This window comes from Notolabrus celidotus, chromosome 5, assembly GCF_009762535.1.
Source record: "Notolabrus celidotus isolate fNotCel1 chromosome 5, fNotCel1.pri, whole genome shotgun sequence".
Classification (NCBI taxonomy): Eukaryota; Metazoa; Chordata; class Actinopteri; order Labriformes; family Labridae; genus Notolabrus; species Notolabrus celidotus.
The window spans coordinates 32,666,574-32,679,690 of record NC_048276.1 but is presented as its reverse complement, the minus strand read 5'-3'; the positions used below and the strand labels follow the sequence as shown (position 1 = coordinate 32,679,690).

At 40.9% G+C, this 13,117-nt stretch overlaps 1 protein-coding gene across 1 annotated transcript in view; it reads right to left on the bottom strand.

Moving 5' to 3' along the window:
- The window catches only part of LOC117813102 (unconventional myosin-VIIa-like), a 45,526-nt gene that overhangs the window by 14,880 nt on the left and 17,529 nt on the right, over positions 1-13,117 (bottom strand). Inside the window, exons 11-23 of the mRNA XM_034684187.1 lie at positions 12,950-13,026; positions 12,559-12,678; positions 11,154-11,296; positions 10,777-10,987; positions 10,397-10,532; positions 8,349-8,455; positions 6,012-6,149; positions 5,199-5,357; positions 4,999-5,091; positions 4,338-4,432; positions 4,077-4,161; positions 2,365-2,583; positions 3-320 (exon numbers count right to left, since the gene is read on the bottom strand). Of these exons, the coding sequence (XP_034540078.1) occupies positions 3-320; positions 2,365-2,583; positions 4,077-4,161; positions 4,338-4,432; positions 4,999-5,091; positions 5,199-5,357; positions 6,012-6,149; positions 8,349-8,455; positions 10,397-10,532; positions 10,777-10,987; positions 11,154-11,296; positions 12,559-12,678; positions 12,950-13,026 (1,901 nt within the window). The remainder of the gene's footprint in view (positions 1-2; positions 321-2,364; positions 2,584-4,076; positions 4,162-4,337; positions 4,433-4,998; positions 5,092-5,198; positions 5,358-6,011; positions 6,150-8,348; positions 8,456-10,396; positions 10,533-10,776; positions 10,988-11,153; positions 11,297-12,558; positions 12,679-12,949; positions 13,027-13,117) is intronic.

Here is a 13,117-nt window from a genome sequence, read left to right as displayed (position 1 = left end):
ACCTCAAAACCAGCAGGTGCTTGTCCATCCTGGTTGGGCAAAGGCCCCGAGTTCCCCAGGAACCCAAACACGCGGTCCACCATGTCAGAGTGATCCACCGGCTGCTCCCTCTCCCTCTCCATCTGCTCCACTAGCTCCTTCTTCCTCCTCGCCTCCTCCCTCTCCTCCCTCTCCCTCTCCTCCTGCTGCTGGGCCATTTGGACGAGCCTCTCCTGGTGTTTCCTCTCGGCCTCTGCCTTGGCCCGCCGAGCCGTCATCAGTTTTTGCAGCTGCTCCTCCTCGGCCAGGCGCTGGCGCTCGGCTTCCTGCCGATGCCGCAGCTGTGAGGGAGGTGAGAGAGGACGGAGAGGGGGGGTCACAGAGACAGGTAGAGGGTGAAACTGGTTAGTGTTTCGGTTAGCTTTGATTACTGTTCTGATTAAAGCTTGAGCAGAGAGAGTCAGGGTACACCTTTTATTATCTGTATTGACAGATAATTGGCTTTTTGTTGTTATAGTTCAACAAAAATACAACCAGACAACAGTGACCAAGAATATAAACTACACCAGACTTCTTTTTTTCCTCTATTGAGCATTGAAAGGGGCTTTTAGTCAGCAAAACAAGTCTACATTTCTACGTATTCACTAGTCAGGGATCCAAGAAAGCGTCAAAGTCCTAACAACACCAATAAATGACAACATGTAACGGAAGCTGCCTCTGGTTCGCACTCGAGCTGCTTCCCAAAGCTCACCCACTCAACTCCTTCTCCCTCGAGTCAGTCTGGAACTGCAGACCTGCTAAATAATACTACTCCATGCTTCCTTAGAGAGCTAATTACATCTCATCAAGCTGATAACAAAGTGACATTAAAACAAACATTTACAAAACATCATTTATTTCATGTTTTCTTTCAGGACAGGGAGAGAGAAAGAAAGGGTCAACAGTGGCAGCAACAACTCAAAGATTCTTACAAACTCACGCCATCATTTCACATTTAACACAAAGACAAGCAACCAGGATCAAACATATCTGTTTAAAAAGACTGTGGAAGAGTCTACGGCCTGACATATTTCAGGCAAACGGGAGAATTTTTTCTCAAGATCAAGTTTTCCTATTTGTTTGTGCTAAAAGTTTTCAGTGTTTCTGAAGGCAAAAGTAGGTTGAGATATATTACGAGGGCCAGATGCAGACTTTAAGACGATGAAATCATGGAGCACCTGCACCCCAAATGTGTATCTCTCTAACAACCTTATCTTCTTCTCCTCCTGTACCGCTTTATTATAGAATCAGTTCTTTCCTATAGTGTAATCTGTTTCATTTACAAGGCAATAAAACAATCTCCTTAAGATCACTAGTCTGGTTGGTAAAATCATTGTATCTAACAGATCTAGAACAGTCACAAAAAAAGCCCCCTCTGTGCCTGCACTTCACCTCTCTCCCTTCTGGACGTAGGTAAAGGTCCCCATGTGCAGGAGCTTTGTTCCCACAGCCATACAAGCTTTAAACGTACTCTCCCCGTTGACCCGGTCTGTAGTGTTATCCATGACTGTCTCTGTGCAGGATGCCTGCTCTCTACTCATGGATCTGTTCAGTGTGCTTATCTGTTTTCTTCTGTCCACTGTATCCTCTTTGAGGGACTGCATTTAATCACATTTGTTGAATTTTATATTTTGCACAGGCATAAAGGCAAGTGTGGTTTTCAGAACAAGTAAAAACGGTGTCCCCCTTTAATGACTAGGGGTTTTCAGGTTGCATGCAGCAAGTGTTTTTAAATCAGGAAACCATATTTCTAAACATGTCTGAGCTGTGATTCACATCATCAGGTAATTAAACCCGGAAAAGATATAACTCCTTCGCTTTTTTATGACACCATATATGTTTACTTTACTTCTATAATCTGAAGCGACAAGCCACACTGAAGTCAAGTTTAACGTGAAGCTACAGCTCACAGCCACTCAGCTCAGCGGAAAGACCAGAAAACAGGCCAAGCAGCAAGCTCTCTAGATTTAAGACTTCAAAAATCAATGCTAGAGGGATTGTTTTTTACCTCTTGGACCCGAGTTTCTAGTCTTATGTTTAGGTAAGCTAAGCACAGACATTTGGTTTTCAGAAAGAAAACAAACAAGCAAACTTACCCAAATATCAAACTAACTTTTAAGTTCTGTTCAGGTATGAAAGCCTAAAAGTGAAGTTTGGCTTAAAGAATGTAAAGAAGTAAGGGATCACATGACTGAAAACAGTAAGGCTTTACAGTTTGTTTCATTCAAGTAAAATAAGCAGGACATCACAGTTTCTTCCTCAAGTGTGCCTTCAGCACCAGTAACCCTCTCCCACTGTCAGGTAGGCAAATTGATACAGGTAGACGTAGTAAACATAACTCTTTACCTCTGCCCTGAGCCTCAGGCAGAGGCGTCTGGCTATCATGCCTCTGGTGTAGGCCTGAAGGGTCAACACGGCTCGGAGTCGCCGCCAGAACGCCTGCCTGACGAGGAAGCCTCGGCAGCGCGCCTGAATGTAGGTGACGTTCAGGCGGGTCAGCTGATAGCTCCTGTAGAACCTCCTCGCCCTGTAGACTGCCTGGAGCCGCAGGAAGCCACATTTCATCTGAGGGAGAGAAACACACAGAGGATGAGATGCTCTCATCGCACGCTCATGCTCAAATGTCCCATCAAATCCAAATATGCTCTTTAAATTAATATGAATGAAAGATTATTAAAAAGGACAACAAATACTTTGACTGTTTGAACCAGCTGCCTGAGTAAAAGGTCTCAAACCTCCTGTATGTTTCAGTACATGCATACGAGTATTTGTGTTCATGTGAATGCATAAGTACTATGTAAGCATGAATTTACATATGTGCAGGTTTATGCCATGTATACTTTGTTTTTATTTTCTGTCATGAGTTACTTTTGTTCTGTATTTTCTTTGTAATGTCCTGACTTTAATTTCTGCTTTCACTTCATAGTTATCCTCATGTCTTCTCAGTGTTGTGTTTCAGTGATTCATGTACTGTGTTTTATTTGTTACCTTTTTGTGTTCTTCTGTGTTTAGTATTCACCTGTGTGTCCTTACTCATTACCCAGTGTGTCTATTTAGTCTCTGTGTTTCCTCCCTTCTGTGCCTGTTCATTGTGCTTATGACGTTTAATGTGATGTGGATTCCTGCGATATCTGTCTTCTTGTGTCCCAGTGTTTTTTGTTCTCTGGATTTAGTTTGAAGTAAGTTTATTTTCTATCTGTTTTTAGTTTATTCAATTATTTTATTTTGAATCTGCACCTGGGTCCTCCCCTCCTTTCTACATTTATGACATTTTCTGCTACTCTATGTCCCCTTTTCATAATGTATACAGTTAGTAAACATTTAAAAAGATTTAAATGGTTCAAACAACATGGGGACATGTAGAAGGACAGACAGCTTGACCTGCTATAAGTTTGGTGCAAAGCAGGATTCACTGCGGATCTTTTTTTATCTTTTTTTTCTATTAAGTTATTTTTTTTTTTTTTGCCTTTATGGAAGAAAGACAGGAAATGTAGGGAGTAGAAAGTTGGGGAAGACATGCAGCAAATGGTCGAACCGGCGACCTCTGAGACCGCAGATCTTTAAAGCTCCAGTGAGGAGACTTTAGCTTGTTAAAAAACCTGGACAAGGTTCTAAAGCAAACCAAAACATGAGCATAAAGACTTTTTCTACAAGTCGTAATGTGTGAAACAGCTGGCAGGGGGTTAGGTGCTGACTGTGGTGTGACTGCTTGCTGCTGAAACAGCCTTTTTTTAAAATCATTTTCCATGACAAAGTTTTCAATGAGTCATAGATTTGTCTGTAAAGATAAAGCACAACGAGAGTAAACAGTAATAACTAAACTAAGTTATCACAGGACAAAATCAGCAAATAGATGACAGGTCCTGCTTTGTCCACAGGGGGCACCAAAATCAGCACCAACCAAAAGTTCCTCACAGGCACTTTAACGTTCTCTCCTATCTTTAGTTTAATAAGTAATGTTTTCTAAAACAGTCACAGAATAAGTCATTGTAAAAAAGAGGGAACATATTACCAATGAGAAACTAAAAAACCACGCTGTGACCGTGTAAAAGACTCACAATTCTGTAATTCCTTCTGCATCGATAGCCTCTCCAGACCTTCTGGATAAAAGTGGTAGCACTCCTCAGTTTGAGAAAGTAAGTCCTACAAAGAAACAGATATTACATACTTAAAAGCAGAGCATATAATCTCTGAGTCTCTCCATTACACCTGAAAGAGAATATAACATCGAGATTCATCCAACAAACACAGACAAACATAGAGACCTTAAAAACACAACAAATCTACACTTTATGGTTTTGGTCCTGTACAATACGTACCTCTCTCTAAGTCCACGCACAGCCTTCTGGATGAGGATGACCTTGTCGGTAATGGCTGTGTCCCTCTCGATCTCCAGCTGCATATCGTGGTGGTCCTACAAAGAAAGGAGCAGAGACAGAACAGCAGATAAAAGAGACGTAATGAAAAGGTATGCATTCAACAAGAATGGATTTCCACTTAGAGGAGGTAGACTACGAACACAGTGGTCCCAGATGTGCGTGGTTATGTGAATTAAAGGGAAAATGTAAAAATGGATCCTGCATTATTTCTGACCTTTAGGCTGTGAGCTGTTCAGGGACCACGTGTGCATGTTTCATATTTGAATGCATCAACTGATTATTTGCTGTTATTCTGCATTTTCCAAAACAAGAGCAACTGTCATAAACTCAATATCGAGAACCTTCTAGAGGAGAGGGACTTGGAGTTAGGGGTTGGCAGAGGAGTCTATGACCCATTATTAAAGATGTCCATCATCAGTAGGGATTGATGGAGCTGGAACTGAGGGCCACAAATATTATCAAGAAGCTTTGGGTTCAGAGAGAGACTGAAAAATGTTTTTGGCGTCTTGATGACAAAAAAAGTTTAATCTACCCAGATCTAAGAGACGTTGTCCACTCAGCTCTCAAGGATTCAGTAAACAAAACAAGAAAAACAAACAACCTTGAGGAAAATCTTGGTCTTCCCGATCTGCCAGTCTTCAAGTTTCCCCAGCCGGGCCTGGACTATCATCTGGCAGGTCCCCCGTAGGTCTTCCTGGAATACGAAAGACGAAGCATTAGTGATGACTCTGTGACCAGAAAGCAGCTCATCCTATTCTCACTATGTCCTAAAGGTGGTGCCGATGAGAGTGTTTCATTGACCTGTCTGTGAGCAGGTTTGACACCAGGCATGAGGACTCTGTAACGGTCCACGAACTCCATGAAGGTGTATCTGATGGGATAACCGGCCCGCCTGATCCTGATGGTCTCCATCATGCCGGAGTATCTCAGCTGACGAATACACAGCTCTCTGTCAAAGAGCTGAAATAAAAACACAGAGAGACAGGATGAATTTAAGAAAAAACAGGACTCTTAATGGTAACAAAATGTCCAGTTACATGATTCAATTACAGAAAGATGAAAGATAATGATGCTACAGGTGACTCATGTCATCATTTTTGAGATTATAAGCCTGTTTGCTGCCTTGCTTTAAAAGACTGATGCCACTCTCAAATCAGCTAGCATGCCTCTGTCAGAAGATAAAACATCATCAGAAGCTCACTTATTTATATGTTTTATCACCATTTGAGAACCTGGAGTTATATGCTGGATTAGCCTATTTCTGCTTCACTTTGAGGCAACATCACAGTCACCAAACATTCCAGGAAGTAACTGCCCTAATCCAAAACCAGTTTAGATAATCCCTATTAAAAAAAATACTTTGATTCTAACACTTCGCTTTTTGTGTAATGTGTGAATTACAGATCTCATTGACAGTTTATCAAAGTTTATGAATATTTATAGACGTTTATTATTGTTTCAAATCCAGACAGAATAATTTGATCAATATTGAGGGCATTACTGAGGTTACAAGACTCAATAAATTTGAATCTGTTCTTAAATCAGTAAGTTTTTGTATTTCATGGATGATGTGAAGGAGGTCAAAAACACACACTTGAAGAAAATGGGCCTCACCATGGGTTTTTTGAGCTCGTTGGGTTTGACACAGCGAACAAAGAAGGGCTGACACACACTGAGCGTCCTCATCAGCATCTCCAGAGAGCGTTTGAACTGACTGCTCAGAGTGGGAGAGCGCTTCCTCGTCTCCACACCCTGCAAACACACACATACACAAAACACACACACACAGAAGGAGGGAAAAAATACACAGAAGTATGTTTAATCAACTTAAGTGAGAGTAGATGATGGAGCCACACAAGGTTTTTGGACTCTAAAAGTGCAGAGGAGAGAACAGTTGTTTTCCTGACGAATCCGTAACTGTATTTTATTTCCCCTTATTGTGTCATTAAAGTGTTTCTAGGAAAAAACCTTTTACTGTTTACTTCTTTAACTTTTTTATGCATTTACAGGCTGAGGACAAAACCAAACAACAAGCAGTCATACTGATCAGGTCATAACCTGTTAATAGAGCTACGATTTCTTCATTTAAAAATAGTTTTATTTGGATCTTTTGTCTACTCTCTTTATGCTGGACTGAGTATAAATATCACGATTATTACAATATATATATATATTTAAATAACTTTATACTGCACCATAAAACATGGATTCATAAACTTTGACATGCAAAGATCACCCACAGTATGAAGCTTCAGCCTCCATTAGGGGCGCCCCTCTTGCAAACATTTTTAAATGCCTGGTGCATTATGATGGCATATCAGAAGTTTAACATTCAACTTCTTAATGTGTTTTCTTTTTTTTTTTTGGTTATTTTTGCCTCTTTTAGATGGGACAGCTGAAGAGAGACAGGAAATGTCAGGGGCGAAAAGCTGAGGATGACATGCGATGGGCTGTGGCCAGGAGTCAAGCTTCTGTATGTGGTGCGCACACCCAAACCGCAAGGCCAACCAGTATCCCCCAGGATAGTTTGGTTTCTTTGAAGTTGGTTTGTATGAAACACTTGTCAATAGTAAATGCATTAGCCTCAGGGGATGCCGGTCAGCTCAGCCCCATTGTTAGGGAACCAGCCAGGGGACCGGAACAGAAGTTAGACTATCAAATGCTGCAGACAGGATCAGCTCTACCCTAACCGTAACCATACAATATAGCAAACTCTGACCAAAGTGCATGAGTTTATGGATTTTCTAAAGTGCTTTACTTCGTTGTCAGAAAGCCCTTTCCTTATTACACTATTTGTGGACGCAAAATATGTGTTCTTCTGCCTGCAGTGCACTGAGATCACGTGTGGGTCAAGCCCATGAATAATGCATGAATTAATCCTATGACCAATGCAACGAGGTCTGTGGCCTCCATACATAGGGCGCCTGCTCCACCAACTGAGCTATGTTAGTGCTTCATTTCTTGGCAATATCTATCAGTAACGGTGACAGTGAACTGACCACTCTGGACTTTTATTTTTGTTATCAGACTTTCTGAATTTGCTGCTCTCCAGTAACTTTTACCTTGAAATACTGTCTCTTGTACTGCTTCACCTAACTTCTGTTCTTAATAAAGCATCATATCTCATCATATTGTTTGTTTTATATCTTATACTGAATCATTTAATTTTCACTCTCATTATCTGTCTGTACTTTCAGTATATTTGTTCCTGCTGCTGCTAAACCTGGTTTTAGTCAGGTGATAAATGAAGTCCTGTCTTTTGTTATCTTACACATTTCTGGTGAGTTGGACACAGTGAGGATTTCTTCTTAGATTTTTTTTGCCAATGGTTGATAAACACAAGACACGTGTTCACACAGGGATACATGATACAACAAGGTGTGCACACAAATATTACTACATCACACAACAAACATATACAGAGAACAACACAACATGTGTGACAGGTGTCGTCTCCAGGATCCTTCCAGAGAGGACGAACAGAAAACATGACGTGACCTCACTCAGAAACACGTTTCACACAGTCTGTCAGTTCAATGTTTGATTCTGCAAATAAACAGACTTTTCCCCGCCCACCTGTGAGGTTACGAGAAGAGCTTGAGGATGGGGTGAGAGAAGCTTGGATATTTGGATTTTTGGCTTTGCTTTCGTTCAAAGCCAAAAAACAAACAGGGTTTGAATCACCACATGTTGCTGGAGACTGTCGATTACCTTGGGAGTGGGGGTGCTGGGCTGCTGATAGCCACACAGAAACTGATGCGATTGTGAAAGACAGACAGAGAAGAGAAAGCGGAGTGAGAGGAGGGGCGAGCAATTTAAGTAAAAGCCAACACGCTAAAGGGGTTCACCAGAAACAAACTTAAAAAATAAAAGCACAAAGCAGGTGAGAAAAACAAGTGCAGCATAAAATTATCAAAGCAGCAACCTAGTGGTGTTTCATTTTAATCTCACCATGGCAACGTCAGCCTGGAAGATCTGCTTGATGAACTTGTTCTTGGACGAGTGGACGAGCTGGATTATGTCTGTGTGGAGGCTGTCTCTGTTCTTCTCCAAAAATCCTGGAGGGACGACCGAGAGAGAAAACTGCTGTCACTTTTATTTTCACACTGGTTTCATTGTTAACAAACTAAGAGCTGCAAGAATAAAGTTACTGTGGACTGACATACAGCTCTGTGTTTGAATCTTGAAACATTATACATGTACCTCAACTTACAAGTTCATATGTGTTGCAGTGACACACAGTCCTTTATGCACCATTGCTCTCAAGGTATCATGCAATGACCTCTGACATTTTTAGTGTCTGTTAAAAACTCGCTTTTCATGATGTTAGGAATGAGATTTTAATTATCTCTCTCTCTTCTGCTCTTATTTGTCCTCCTGACTCCTGAGCCTAATGTTATCACCCTAGACTGTATAAATAATACAGTAACAACATAGTGTCCGTGATGTCACCTATCTGTTTCTGAAGTGCTGTGTTGAAGCCGATCGTCGGCGGGAGCCATATTGGAAATGCTGAAGTCAACCTAACTGCTGTCGAGCTAGTGTGAGGTAAAAAGGCGGGCTTTGTTCCCGCCTGTCAATCAAGTCAGCTGTGCTTCTCATAATGGAAACTCGTAAATTTGATATCTTCAAAATTGCAACGTTATGAAAAAATTCACCCCCCATTCAGTGTGTGCGGGTCAAGAAATTAGCTATCCAGACTACACTTGTTTTTTGTACCAGGCTGTAAACGTGTTTATTTCTGCTGTAAAGATCGGCTTTTCTGAATTGGTGTGTATGTGGTTTCCGGTACTTCTAGAGACAGACTCAAGCAGACACTCGAGAACCTGCAGTTTTTAACCCTTCCGCATCAGCTTCAATTCTCGCGGCCGGAGGTTGCAGCTTGGATATCACACACATCGTACAAAAATACAGAGTAGCATAAACAAATTCACAAGAGATGACATGTAAAACATCTGTTCTAAGTAACCCAATTAAGTTGAAGCTTTACAAATGTGATCACTTCATTTAATTGGTTTTTGTGATGGTTTTATTTTGTCTTCATTGCTGCTTTTGAGAATAACTGTATTTCCTGTCTTTATATAAACATGCTTTTATTTTGAATGTCTGCTAAAGGGACTTCCTGTAGATTGTACATTTCAGTACTGAATGAAAACAGCTAAAACAGCGAAGAAGAAGTAAAACTGTTTGATGTCTTGGTACACCAGGAGACGTAAACCCCTCTGTTGTAAATAATGTAAACATCCATTGTTGTGACTGGCCGTCCTTCAGAGGGAAACTTCAGATGATGTTTAATTCTACGCTCTCATCTCCTTCTATGACAGCCTGCGGTGAGTGACAAGCTTTGTTTTTACACACTCATGACTTCACTTCTACAACTGTTAACTCCTGGCTGAACAGGTGAGCTGCTCTAACAGCTGTGATTGGCTGGATATCTATATATCGGTCTGTCTCGACGAATATCAAAGACCCATTCAGTAAAAAGTGGAGGAGACAAAATCATGTTTCTGTGAAATTTCAAGGTGTTGCAAAACCCAAGGGTACGACGCGCCTGTACTGGATTAAACCCTAAGCTAGTCTGGGGTGCTTAACCCAGTCGTTGCTTATTCACTGCTCATTTTTAGTAGAACTTTCTCACTTTAAGCTGTTTGGAAAGCTGCACTTGCATCTATGTTTTGTGTTTGCACAAATGACGTCCTAAATAAAAAGGAAGTTATTTGAGATTAATTTGTTTCTTTCGCTTCACATTCATTCATACGATACTATCATTATATCACATGATGCAGCAGGTGTTTCCCCTCTGGTTTGTTTAGGTTGGCTGTGTTTTGGATGCTCTGCACATCTAATCTGACCTTTATTCTCCCAGAATCCCAGAGAGAGTCTGACTGAAAATTGCAGCATCACTCATTACACAAACAAGAGAGCAGCTCGGGTGAAAATAACGCAGCAATGAAAGAAAACTCAACCGCATGAAAGAAAACAGATGAGGAAGAACTCACCTCTGGTCTCATAATGCACCACACCAGCGAAATGCTGGATACCAAACTGGGTTTCGTAGCTGTTTTTAGGAGGGATGTAGTTGCAGTTGAGCTTATGCTGTGAGTTGAGCTTGTACAGCATCGTGGCATCAGTTCCCTGTAAGAAAAAACAACAACAAAGAAACAAGAATTGATTAGAAAGACAAGTAAATAAATCTGTTAACTTCCCATTATAAATTGTAGCATCAGATTTTGATCCCTAATGCCAACACATTTCAATCAACCAGGTAAAATACAAAAAACTAGCCCAACAAATCAATGTACTCTACTTAAAATGTGGAATTATATTTATCTAAATGAAAACTCGGACTGTTTTTAATCATTTCCCAAATACTTTGTACCTTAGGAAACTTGCTCTCTTCGTCAATGAGGGAGATGATGTTCATTGGCTTGTTGGCGATCATGTCCAAAGCATCCTGATTGTCTGTGAACTCGATGTGCTGCCAGCTGATGTCCTCGAGGTTGTACTCCTCCTGCTCCAGTTTGAAGACATGGCGAACGAAGAACTGCTGCAGGTTCTCGTTGGCAAAGTTGATGCACAGCTGCTCGAAACTACAGAGAAGAAATAACAAAGGAGGAAGCAGAAAGACAAGAGGGAGAAAGAGGGTTGGAAGTGTTTTACAAAATAAACTAGGGCTCAAATGAGATTTTTATGTGGTGTTGCACATAAAAACAGCAATAATACAGTTATTTAACCAAATGGCAGAGTTTCAATCACCTGTTGAGGATAAAGTTCTCAAAACCAAAGATGTCCAGCAGCCCTATGGACCTGCGCACGAGGCTACTCTCACAGGACGGGGGTCTGTAAATGGCAGCATTGATCTTATCCACGATCCAGACGAACAGCCGCCCGTAGATCCCCTGAAAGATGAAACTCATGGTCCATGAGAACGTCCTCAAACCAGACTGAAATATCTACGCAACCACTGAATGAAGAGATATCTATGTTCCCTCAAGGATCACCCCTCTCATAATCAATTGTTATATGTGATGATTGATATGGGAAGTTTGCAATAAAAGGATTATCAGCTCATGTTAGGTTGTCCTTTAAGGGTTAATGAACAGCTTTTTCTTGAGTTCTTTATGAAAGCCAAGCCCACTACCAAAGTAGGAGGGTTTTCTGTTGCGTCAAATCAGTTACATCTGTGTTTGTAATTAAAGATGAGGTATTATGCTCATATTTCAGGCTTTATAGTGTTCCTCTGGTAGCTTTGTAGCAACTTCACATGATTTACAGCTCAAAAATGTTTTACTTATCTCAGGCTGGTGTCTTTGAAACCCCTGATTTCTGCCTCTGACTGAAACATTTCATTTCAGTAACTGTCTCTTTAAGGCCACCCCAGCATTCTAGAACCATGCAATAAAGTGGTGTTTGTCTTTTAAAAATGATAAATATGCCCTTTTAAGGAGATCCACCAACTGGTGATGTCACAATTTCAGCAAATATCGCATTGATCTCGCTGAATTCTCGTATGACTTTTTGAATAAGCCGTTCAGAGCAGCCTGCTGCCAGCTGATTAACTTGTTTACCTCACAGTTTGAAACATTTTAACCTCAAGAGGAGGTATTATGCTTTTTTCATTATTTAAAAACAAATATTTTACAATTTTGGATGTTGATACTAAACGTGGGCACAGTTTCAAATTGCAAAGTAATGGTGTGTTGCAGTAATCACCAGGTGAGACTGCAGGCTGCTCTGAAAGGCTTGTTCAACAAGTTACACGAGGATTCAGCGAGATCATCACCAGATTTGCCCAAATGGTGTCCTTTCAGAAAGTAAAACACTACTTTGTTGTATGGCAACAATGAAAGAGGCCTCTAGAATGCTGGGTCCTGCTGGTGGGACCTTAAAGAGACAGTAACATAAATGGGTTCTGGAATTCTAGGATGACCTTAAAGAAACAGTAGCTGAAATGAAGCGTTTCAGACAGAGGCTGAAATGAGGGGAGTCAAAGACACCAGCCTGAGATAAGTCAATATTTTTTTTATCTGTAAATCATGTAAAGCTCCTACAAAGCTATCAGAGGAACACTATAAAGTTTAAAAAAGAAAGACATTACTCCCTCTGTAATATTTGTTTTTAAATATGGAGAAGCATAATACCTCCTCTGTAAGATAAATACCTTGACGAAGGCATCCCTGACGTCTAGGCCTTGTTCCACACTGAGAGGCGTAGTGACACTTTCCCCTCGAGTGATCAGGGTTCGAGTAGTCAAACACACCATCACGTCTTTAGGCTCCACCTGCAGAGCACAACAAGCAACATCACAAAAGTGAAGACAAAAGCATACCTGTGATGGGAAAAACAACAAAACATGGACTTCATGTTATACGTGCTTATTTTCTCACAGACAGAACACTAAAGGCTCAGCACATCTGTGATAACAATGAAACCATTACCAGTATGGGTTATATTACTCATTCAAGAAAGGCTGCTGGTTTTAAGTTTGTGTTCTTGTTCTTAGGAAGACAATGGTTTGATCTTTTTAACTCAGCAGATTGTTGTGTACTTACCTCCATGAGTGTAGCAGCAGTCACCAGGTCAGGAGATCGCACAACTACACAGGCGTCCAGATTGTCAAATATACGAGCTGAAGAGGGAAAACCAGATCACGTTTTTTTCACACATCTATTAAATAGCTAATCAACCTCTGACCATTCTTTGTAATTCCAATTTGAAAC